General features: G+C 36.6%; 1 protein-coding gene across 4 annotated transcripts in view; it reads left to right on the top strand.

Annotated features, from left to right (window-relative positions):
• DNAH7 (dynein axonemal heavy chain 7) overlaps positions 1-12046 on the top strand; it is a 252750-nt gene that overhangs the window by 48976 nt on the left and 191728 nt on the right. For all 4 annotated transcript variants that reach the window (XM_061440697.1, XM_061440686.1, XM_061440708.1 and 1 more), the window contains exons 10-13: positions 1555-1674; positions 4735-4918; positions 5523-5702; positions 11494-11766. In XM_061440697.1, the coding sequence (XP_061296681.1) occupies positions 1555-1674; positions 4735-4918; positions 5523-5702; positions 11494-11766 (757 nt within the window). The remainder of the gene's footprint in view (positions 1-1554; positions 1675-4734; positions 4919-5522; positions 5703-11493; positions 11767-12046) is intronic.

Below are 12046 nucleotides of genomic sequence, written 5' to 3'. Positions count from 1 at the left end.
GCTTGCAGCAGGTAAAGGATAGGAAGAGTTCAGAGAAGAACCCGACATTCAGTCTGGATGATTTGGGACTGTTATTTGTTGAGTATCTTTTTTTTCCTAACTCTTTTGTAGTTTTAAACCAGTGATTAAAACTATTGTTCTACTCCTAGATTGTTGTAGGAATTGTCCTGAGAAAGTAGGACCAATGTCCGGGAGTATTTTTCCCATCTTCTTAACAATTCAGCTTTTTGACCAAATAGGGGGCGTTATCAGGGATTTCATGGGAAAGTTCTATAAAACTTTTGTAAAAGCCTATCAGTCTCAAAACAGGAAAGATGGGTGCCCTGTGCTTAGAATTGTCTCTTGTCTCTAAATCAAACACCAAGGAAATGCAGGGAAAATTGGTCTGGTTGCTCAATGGCACAGTGGATTCCAGGGCTCCTGCCCTAGCAACTGCCCTTATTCAGGGCTGCTTCACATGGCATGCCCCTGCACCCTGATTTATAGGTACCGCTTTAAAGCAGAAAGTCACGTTGAACATGTTGAGCTAGAAGCCTAAAGAGAGCAGATTATGTTTAGTATGTGCCGTCATGCTACATTTTAGAAATATTTTATGTAAAACTTTGCTTTGCTCTGCTCAGTTGTCCAGAATAACGCATTACCAATGATTCTTCAGCAATGGCTATACCGACTTTGAGCATAATATATCACTGATGTCATGTACTGAACTCATTATAATCTAGGAGATGGACTTCCACTTGTGAAAGGAATCTAAGTAGATGTGAAACGTGTTTTATTTACTAACCAACATTTTATATTGGTCTTTAAGCAAAAATTAAATGTAATGTTTTAGTAGTGTTTACTGCCTTTCAGATAACATAGAAAACATTTGATCATGTAGAAATTGAAAAGCAATTTCTTTAGGAAAGTAATCTGTAGTTAAATTGAGGTGAATAACAATGATACTAATAGATACTATTGCTCTTTAATGTGCTAGAGAAAATTCTCGAGTGAAGCATGTTTGTAACAAGGATCATAGTGTTGTAGTCAGAACTGAAAACTATTGGCTGAAGTAAACACAGTTTTCTGAAAAAAAAAATAAAAATAAAAATCACACAAGTTCAAAAGATTTTTTAATACACTGGATCATAATTAGGTGTGAGAACTCCCTCACCTCATGGATTTCCAATATCCAGGATTGTTCTCTTTTCAGAATGGGTACAGTTTTTGTTTTAGGAGGAGTGGACCTTGTAAGCTTTGAGCCCTACCTCTTTTCCTGTTATAATTATTCTAGTTTGAAGAAAAAGTCAGTCTAACTAGGCATAAAATTTCAGTTATTATATCCTTCTATTGTATAGCATGCTTTCATTATATCAAACTGTGTTCCTGTTGAATTTAATTATATTATTTTAAAATTAAAATAATTTATGTTCTAGAATATTTTTAGGAAACACAAATTTTAGTGATAAAACCTAGGAATATTGTTTTTGAGAAGGGAACAACCAACTAGCAAAATATCAAATACCAAACAAAGCCACTCATACATATATCACTGTTCATTGACATCTCTTGCAGAAAGTTACGGTTAGTTGATATAGAAGAATTTCACAATCGTCAGGATGCATTGGAGCTGTCAACTTTTCAGACAATTGTCATGAAACACATGGAATCTGCCAAAGAGACTCTACTGAAAATGTAAAGTTTTGAAATTTCATGTACAAAAAACATACATTTTAAAATGTGATGATTGAGCTACTATAGTTTAACTGCTTTCAGAAAATCTCATTTTAACAAGTTTGTAATCATTTCTGATTGAGAGTTAAATATGATGTCTTTAACTGTCTTGCTCTGTGATGTCTATCCAGATGTTCTATGCAGCATAGATAGTATAGAAACTAAGATGGTTATAATTGATGTTTTTTTTCCAGTGTCTTGTTTCTACCCTCTCCTCTGAGTGTAGGGTTGGATAACACGGGGGCGGGAGGGTAATGATCATCAACTAATCGTTCTCCAGATACTTCTTTGAGTCTGCTATGAATACATGCAAAGTAATATGCCTATTACATCTTGATTTTGAATGGAGGATACAGAAGAGTTTAAAGACGATTATAGGGGAAAATATTCTTTAAAGGAGTTTACAATTGTACTGGGAGGTTAGACCTATCAAATGAGAATTAAACATCATTTTGATTTGGCCCTTCAAAATGCAATAGCCACATATGATAATTATTGATACTGGTGCCAGATAATATGTTCTGAAACAATACAGGAAAATTGTCTCTGTTAGAGGTCATTAAGTTATTACAAATAGAACATTGAAATTGGATCACATTTAAGATAACAGAGGACATGAAACTCCAGCTTGGTTTTATGATTTCTGAAAGGTACTTATAAAGGTATCTTTTAACAGCTTATGGCTAAATCTTTCCTTTCTGTTTTTTCTTCACTAATACATTAGAAGCAAATTCTTTGTTTGATATTACTTGAAAGAACTTTAGACTTTTATATAATATTAGTATTTATTTCTTATAAAAAATAGAGGAGAAGTGTGGAATGAAACTTCATAATTAATTGCAGAGAAGAATATGACCTCATAAGCACAGAATAAAAATAAATATAACTTATTCTATAACTTTAAGGTTCTACTCCAGGAATACATTTCCACTGCAAATTTTAGTAGACTGGATGTCAAAGAAAAGAGTAGAGGATAAACCTTTATTGAATTATTTTGATGAAAGATGTAGATTGATTAACTGTATCTCTTGATGCTGCTTAATTGATTCTGAGGGAAGATTGCTCTGACCATACTTTAAATAGGGATCCAGAATGTGTTTTATCGTGGCTGAAAGGCAGAACATCGGCTCACCACAGTGGAGAAACAATTAGTAAATGATTAATCATGACATCTATGCCAAACCCTAATGTCTTCTTAGTCCTCATCCTTCACTTCTATTCAGCAGTTGCTGTAGTTTATCACTACCGCCTTCTCTAAGTCTCTGTTCTGTGTCCCTGTGTCTATTTCTTTTTTGATCTCTTTTTCTGACTCTACTTAATCTTACTATCTTCTCTAAGAGTAGAGGCTGTGCAGGTATTTGCTTTCATTTTTCTTCTCTATATTCTCAACAGTTTCATGATTTCTTCTCTCTTAGCTGTCTTAAGAGTTTATGTTTTCTGAGCTCTGTGTCCCTCTTATAAAATTTCTACTGTATATCTCCAGTTGAATGAAATGTCAGCACCTGATTCTCGACATTTCCATAACAGTATTTACTCTTTATTCCAGACCTGCCATTCTTCTTCTTCTGGACCGTTCCCAGGCCAAGTTGAAAAGTTTTTTACTTTTTCTATCTCTTTTACTCATCATCTACATCCTCACCATCCCCAGGCTGCCTCTAGCCATATTCAGTGTATCTCTAACTATTCTTTTTTTGTTGAGATACATTTCACTTGTCTTCATCTCTTGCCTGAGCTACTGGAAACTTCTCAGTCCCCTTAGTATCTGCTGTATCTGGCTTTGCTCTCTCCCCTTAGTATTTGCTACCTATCCTCTTTACCTGTTGCTTTAGCAATCGTGCCCCATTGCAGAAGGATATGCTGTTTATTCATAGAACATAAGCTTGTCCCAAGTTCTTGTGTTTAGCTCCGAAGTTCTGCAAAGTCCTGCATACTTTGCCCCACTTACTTATTCCGATTTTCTAGTCTGTTAGCTCTGATATGGATAGCAAAATGATTAGATATATTAGCCCTACCTCTCCCACCTATTTTTCATATCTTGTACTTCAGATCCTTTTCTCATTGTCTTTGCTTCATTTTTATCTATTCTTTAGTGAAATTGCCCTCTTCACTAGAAAACTCTTCTCTATTACCTAGGTAGAAAATATGACTCTATCCTTTGATTTCAAATGTATCTGCTTTTCTGCTATGACACGTTGCCTTCCTTATTCTAAAGATAAAGGATTATGTCATATTTTTCATATCTCCTGAGGCACTGTCCCTAGCACAGAGGCACAAAACATGTATTTGTTAAAGGGACAAATACATACATTTAAAACTTTGATCTCTCTGGGAGCATTCAGGCAACTCCTGAACTTATACTGACTGCTTAAAAATTCTATCTTATAAAAGAGGTACAAATATTCCTTAATTTTAGTGTTGGGCAGTGGTTTTGTAAACTGAAAACTTGGCTTATCACAACGTGTCTGTGAATATTAAATTCATTGTTTTCCTTTTATTACAAGGATGCATATACATTTGAAACTTGTTTTAAATCAGTCACTCTTTTAGAATTTCTCATTAAGGAGGATAAGAAAAGAACATACTTGATTTTGTTGTTTTGTATCTTGTTTTCAGCTATCATTGTGAAATAGAATAGCATAAAATATCAAGTGGGTTGAACCAAAAAAGGCTTCCCTTGATTTAATGTTACTCATATTTTAGCTTTAAATTGACAAATCCATGGGAGGCATGCCTTGTAATATCCAGTAAAGATAATTTTTATAATATCCAAAGAGTGTCATACATGGAGTTCAAGTTACGTTTTTATCACAGCATCATGTCATTGAGCCATTTTCCATTGTCTATGATTAAAATTTCTTAGGAAGGATGAAATATGCTAGCACTTACATTTCGGAAAGTGGATAATGTCACTTGGCAATATACCTCTCTATGAAGACCTTTGGATGTTCAGAAGTTACTGTCAATGTAAGAGGAGTAATTCACTGAAAGTATTAACTTTTAAAAGTCTTTTGTTCTTTGAAGGTGGTTTCCAGAAGTGCAGAATATTTATTACCAAGGTAATAAAAAAAAACTATTGCCAACTGGTGACAGCAGTGCCAAAATGGAATCTTTTTTCAACTGTGCTGCTACACTTATGACTTTACAGCTGCAGGAACTCGCTTTGGTTTCCATGCAAGATTACACAGACTTAATTGCACAACCTCCAGTAAGTAAGATTCAGTCATACCAATATTCACTTACCAATTTATTTTCAGTTCTTTGAGAGTGGATAATTATAACTTTTACCAGTGAGAGATCAGAAAGTGTATCTTTAGACCTATTACACTTACCTGTTTTAAAAAAGACTTAATGTCAACCTACATGTGTAGAATATATTATTATTATTATATTAGTGAGGTTAGTGGGAATAAGTGAAAGTTCCCATCATTGGGAAATTTGGGTCATGATGACTGGGGAAGATTTCTTCAAACAACTCTTTTCTTACTGTAAGAAGGTCCTGATACAGGGTGAACAGTCTGGGAATTTGAATATTCTCCTCTTGGGCTCCTTCTTGCATGATTCTAGAGCCCCACTGCTGTACACATCTTCCTTTTTCTGGCATCTTGACCCTATAGTAGATACCAAAAAGTCTAGCTGGGAATGGCTCTTATCTTTTTTGGTACAGCTCATCCTTGGGTTAACTGTCTAGGTCATGAGAGGAAGGGTGTATTCTAACTGGACCAGTGCCCTCCTTAGTCTCTCACAATTGATATGCATATTTATGGATACTTTATAATATATATATATTTTATATAATTTCTTTGTTGCAGGATTCTGTTAGGGCCTTTGAACATCCAGGTTTTGTCATGAGGCTGATTCTTGATAACGACACCATTAAGTTTGAACCTGATTTCAATGATTATACAGACATCCTTCTAAATGTTTATGATGTCATGATTAAGGCTGTAAATTTTGTGCCAAGAGTTGAGACAAAATTGTATTCCAAATGGGTAAGTAGCAACGATATTCTGATTGCTTGAATTTGCATGACAGTATTTCCTTCAAATAACTTCTAGAAGGTGTAGACTGGTATCCTCCACTTAACAGAACATAAATGACTTAATCACATTGGCTTATAAGGCAGTTTTGCTTGAAAACATACTATTTTCCCATTAGCTTCTCTTTAATACCGGTTTCTTAGAACAGTCTTTCATTGAACTCAGCTGAAAACTTTCTGAGGGGGAAGAATTAAAGTTGTGATCAGGTCTGGCCTCCCTTCTCTCTTTGGCCAAATATTTAGCAACATTCTGCTGAACTACAATATTTCAACAGTAGTTATTGCAATCTAGTATATGAAATGAGCATGTCTGAAAATTCATTTACTTAAAAGCTTTTCAAGTTTCCTAAGTCCAACCGTTAGCTTTCTTTTTCCTTTTTTATTTTTTAAATAGTTTATAAGTATTTCATGCATAAAAAGAGTACAGGACTCTTTAAAGTTTTAAGGCTAATGTTTAAAGTTTTAAGTAGTAATAAAGTTAACACCTTCATGCCTTCAATCTGACTCATACAATGACTGTGACCTTTAAACTCTGCCCTTCAGTTGTCCTTCCCTGTTCTTAGTTCTGTTCTTCTACCTTCTAGCAAAGGATTCACTATCTTTCATTTTATAGTTATTATTCTGAATTTTTAAAGATAAACTTACTATCAATACACAGCTGCATATTACATTTCTTTCTAGTTTTTCCATATTGTTGTATAGATGGAGTCATCTTATAAATAGTCCATGACTTGTTTTATTTTACTTAACATTGTGATTGTGACATTATTCATTTTGAGAATATTATTGTCTCCATAGATATAACTTTTATTTTTGCTTTCTCAGGGCCCATTAACTTTTTTTTTTTTCAAATAAGCCTGATCATTTTTGATAGTCTCTTGTACTTGGTTATATATTCATTACTCTTCTCTGTTTGCTGATCTGAGTCCTGCTCCTGGTGGTTTATTTCTGTAAGTGCCTTTCCTTTATTACTGTGGCCTTGTACAAGTGAGAACTTTATGCAGGACGTCTTTGAGGCCTTGATTTGAATTGGTTCCTCTGGAATTTACATATTGATACGTGCTCTTGAGGCCCCTGCAAACCCAGTACCCTTTTAAACAAAACTTTTGCCTGAGGATTTGGTGGACAATACTGATAGTATGAACATTTACCCAAATCTGTATGAGAACAGGTCTGTGGCTACAAATTCTTAAGACAACCACTCTTTTTCTTCTCCACTGAAAAACAAGGCCCAGATAAGACATTTTCTCTTTATTGCCCCCTCAACTTGCAGCATTCTGAAATTTTATGTCCCGAGAACCTGCATTTTGAGGTTGTGTCACCTCTCAATGTTCCTGGTTTTTTGTAGGGATACCAGTTATGACTTCCCACCTTACTTATTTTATGATGAATATTATTAAGATTCACATTGTTGTTGTTCAGTCACTGAGTCATGTCCAATTCTTTGTGACCCCATGGACTGAGTACACCAGGCTTGCCTGTCCTTCACTATCTACTGGAATTGCTCAAACTCATGTCCATCGTGAGTCAGTGATGCTATCCAATGATCTCATCCTCTGTTGCCACCTTCTCCTGCCCTCAATCTTTCCCAGCATCAGGGTCTTTTCCAGTGAACCAGCTCTTTGCATTAAGTGGCCAAAGTATTGGAGCTTCAGCTTCAGCATCAGTTCTTCCAGTGAATATTCAGGACTGATTTCCTTTAGGACTGACTGGTTTGACCTCCTTGCAATCCAAGGGGCTCTCAAGAGTCTTCCTCAGCACCACAGTTCAAAAGCATCAATTCTCTGGCATTCAGCTTTCTTTAGGGTCCAACTCTCACATCCATACATGACTACTGGAAAAACCATAGCTTTGACTATAGGGACCTTTGTCAGTAAAGTCTGTGCTTTTTAATACACTCTCTAGGTTTATCATAGCTTTTCTTCTCAGGAGCAAGCATCTTTTAATTTCATGGCTACAGTCAGTGTCCACAGTGGTTTTGGAGCCCAAGAAAATAAAATCTGTCACAGTTTCCACTTTTTTCCCCATCTACTTGCCATGAAATCCTGGTACCAGATACTGTGATCTTCATTTTTTGAATATTGAGTTTTATGCCAGTTTTTTCACTCTCCTTTTTCACCTTCATCAAGAGACTCTTCAGTTCCACTTCACTTTTGGCCATTAGAGTGGTATCATATGCATATATAAAGTTGTTGATATTTCTCCTGGGCAATCTTTATTCCAGCTTGTGATTCATCCAGCCTGGCATTTTGAATGCTATGCTATGCTATGCTATGCTAAGTCACTTCAGTCGTGTCTGACTCTGTGCGACCCCATAGATGGCAGCCCACCAGGCTCCCCCGTCCCTGGGATTCTCCAGGCAAGAACACTGGAGTGGGTTGGCGTTTCCTTCTCCAGTGCGTGAAAGTGAAAAGTGAAAGTGAAGTCGCTCAGTCGTGTCCGACTCTTAGCGACCCCATGGATTGCGGCCTAACAGGCTCCTCCGTCCATGGGATTTTCCAAGCAAGAGTACTGGAGTGGGGTGCCATTGCCTTCTCCGTCGAATGATATACTATGCATATAAGTTAAATAAGCAAGGTGACAATGTACAGCCTTGTTGTACTCCTTTCCCAATTTTGAACCAGTCCATTCATTGTTCCACGTCTGGTTCTAACTGTTGCTTCTTGACATATAAGTTTCTCAGGAGACAGGTAAGGTGGTCTGGTATTCCCATCTCTTTAAGAATTTTCCACAGTTTGTTGTGATCTACATAGCCAAAGGCTTTCATGTAGTCAATGAAGCAAAATTAGATGTTTTTCTGGAATTCCCTTGGTTTCTCGGTGATCCAATGGATGTTGGCTACTTAAGCTCTGGTTCTTCTGCCTTTTCTAAATCCAGCTTGTTTATCTGGAAGTTCTTGGATCATGCACTATGGAAGCATAGCTTGAAGGATTTTGAGCATTACCTTGCTAGCCTGTGAAATGAGTGCAATTGTACGGTAGTTTGAACATTCTTTGGCATTGCCTTTTTTTGGAATTGGAATGAAAACTGACCTTTTCCAGTCCTGTGGCCACTGCTGCATTTTCCAAATTTGCTGGCATATTGAGTGTAGCATTTTAACAGTATCGTCTTTTAGGATTTGAAATAGCTCAGCTGGAATTCCATCACCTCCACTAGCTTTGTTTATAGTAATGCTTCCTAAGGCCCACTTGACTTCACATTCTAGGATGTCTGGCTATAGGTGAATAACCACACCATTGTGGTTATCCGGGTTGTTAAGACCTTTTTTGTATATTTCTTCTGTGTATTCTTACCACCTCTTCTTACTCTCTTCTGCTTCTGTTAGTTCCTTGTCATTTCTGTCCTTTACTGTACCCATCTTTGTATGAAATGTTTTCTTGGTATCTCCAATTTTCTTGGAGAGATCTCCAAGTCTTTTCCATTCTATTGTTCGCCTCTATTTTTTTTGCATTTTTCACTTAAGAATGTTTTATCTCTTCTTGCTATTCTCGGGAATTCTGCATTCAGTTGAGTGTATCTTTCCCTTTTTCTTTTACCTCTTGTATCTCTTCTTTCCTCAGCTATATGTAAGGTCTCCTCAGACTACCACTTTGCCTTCTTGCATTTCTTTTTCTTCAGACTAGTTTTGGTCACCACCTCCTGTACAGTGTTACGAACCTCCACCCACAGTTCTTCAGGCACTCTGTCTACCAGATCTAATCCCTTGAATCTATTCATCATCTCCACTGTATAATCATAAGGGATTTTTTTTAGATCATACCTGAATGGCCCAATGGTTTCCCTACTTTCTTCAATTTAATCCTGAATTTTGTAGTAAGGAGCTCATGATCTGAGCCACAGTAAGCTCCTGGTCTTTTTGTTGTTGTTGACTGTATACAGCTTCTCCATCTTCAGATTGATTGTATTCTTTGCAGTCGATTTCATTGTTGATCATCTGATGATGTCCCTGTGCAGAGTAGTCTTTTGTGTTGTTGGAAAAGGGTGTTTGATATGACAGTGTGTTCTCTTGACAAAGCTCCCTTAGCCTTTGCCCTGCTTCATTTTGTACTCCATGGCCAAACTTGCCTGTTACTCCAGGAATCTCTTGATTTTCTCCTTTTGCATTCAATTCCCTATGATGAAAACGATATCCATTTTGGTGTTAGTTCTCGAATGACTTGTAGGTCTTCATAGATCCATTTAAGTTCAGCTTCTTCAGCATTAGTGGTTGGGACATAGATTTGGATTTTTATGGTTTTGAATGGTTTGCCTTGGAAACCAATCAAGATTATTCTGTAGTTTTTGAGACCGCACCAAAGTACTGCATTTTGGATTATTTTTTTGAGTATGAGGGCTCCTCCATTTCTTCTAAAAGACTCTTGTCCATGGTAGTAAATATAATGGAATCAGTAAACTAAAATGGACAAGCTTCACATTAGACCCAACAATTTCACATAAATTTTGCATATGCATATCACACATTGCATAAATTTTACAATATGTATTTATTTATCCTAAAATTCTTTTTCAGAAAGGATGACACCAAACATCTATTGTGCCCCAAGAGTAGGGTTGAGATGAGGGTGAAGGTGGTGGGATTCACTAATATTCTCATGAAGCATCTGGTTCTTAAAAAGTGTGATTTCTTGAAATGCCCACTAGGGGACATAGTGGGCAAACGCACCCTGGATACCTGACCAAATTACCCAGTTCGCTGAGGAATCCTTTGATATTATCAGTTTAAAAGCTGTAGGATATTCACTACTGGCAATGATTTTTGTTTGTGATAGTTAAACATCCCTTCTCTGGAAAACAGGCAAAGAGAGAGAGAGAGAGAGAGTGTGTGTGTATTTAAAGTATATCTTGGTTCAAGATAATAAACCATATTTGCACATTTACTTGTCTGTAGAGATTTGTTTGCTTATTTAAAATTGTTGTCTGATAGTTTGTCCATGTTATTCTAATGGTTGTAGCAGAATGCAAATTTTGCAACTAGGGATTTTAGTCTGTTCTAGTTGCTGTTCACAGAATCAAAACTCAGGGTCGAATCAATGAGTAAACAGTCTTTCTTTGTTCCAGATAGATTACTCCTCAAGGTGACTAACTATTGTGACCAAAGACTATAATCAAATGACATTGAACTGACTTATTAAAAAAAAAAATAATGTACAATGCAAACACTACCTTTTAAGCTAGCATATACAGTTGCACAAATAAAATGTGAATTTTGCTGTTTTGATATTCTAAATCTTAATCTGTGCATGTTCTCAAGTGACTGCTCTTTGACCCATACAGAAAAACAAAATACACCTAGATAGCCTCTAAGAAAAACAAAACATTATATGAAACCTAGGTATTTAAAATATGCTGTGATTAGACTGAATTTCCTTCTGTAGACATAGATTAGAAAAATCAGAGTACCTTGAGAGTAAAAAGACAATCTGCTAAGATGGGCATTTTTATATAGCTAAATGATATGGTGTGCTTACTTTGTGGCTCAGCCCTCAAGAATTCGCCTGCAATGCAGGAGATGTGTCTTTGATCTCTGTGCCAGAGAGATCCCCTGGAGTAGGGAATGGCTACTCACTCTAGTATTCTTGCCTGGGAAATCCCATGGACAGAGGAGCCTGTGGCAGGCTACAGTCCATGGTCTTGCAAAAGAGATGGACATGGCTTAAGTGACTAAACAGCACAATACAAATGATATGGTTACCTTAATTTAAGGTATTTTAAATGACTCATATGGTTTTTATCCTTTTGTTTAGGAAAGTAAGTCTAAACCAACAATCTTGAAGCCAATAATTCTGAATGAAATTGTCGAAGCTCATAAAGAAAAGATTAAGGAGGTGGTTGTGCGTGAGAGCGTGGCACCCATTGAGCACCTCAGATTTTATGACAAGTATAATTTTTTAATTACCAGAAAAGCTGAGCAAGATGCTGATGCTTTCCTTGCAGAAAATCATCATTATGAGAAAATAATACAAGAAATTCGCAAATACCAAAAACTCATAGAGGATATACAGTACACATCTAGAAAGGTAAATCTCCCATTTTGTACAGCTGGTCTTTGTACCTAGTGATCTTTTCCCTGGTTTATTAGGATGTATTTCTACACTGTACAGTGAAAGAATCAGACTGTTATTGTCAACAGACAACTATGTACTGGACTTTTCTATCTGCCAAGTATATGGTAAGCCCTGGCTAGATCAGATCAGATCAGATCAGATCAGTTGCTCATTCGTGTCCGACTCTTTGCGACCCCATGAATCGCAGCCTCCCTGTCCATCACCAACTCCCAGAGTTCACCCAGACTCACGT

Source organism: Bos javanicus, chromosome 2 (genome assembly GCF_032452875.1).
Source record: "Bos javanicus breed banteng chromosome 2, ARS-OSU_banteng_1.0, whole genome shotgun sequence".
NCBI classification, from domain to species: Eukaryota; Metazoa; Chordata; class Mammalia; order Artiodactyla; family Bovidae; genus Bos; species Bos javanicus.
Note: the sequence above shows the minus strand (reverse complement) of the source record. Positions and strands in the feature narration are given on the sequence as shown.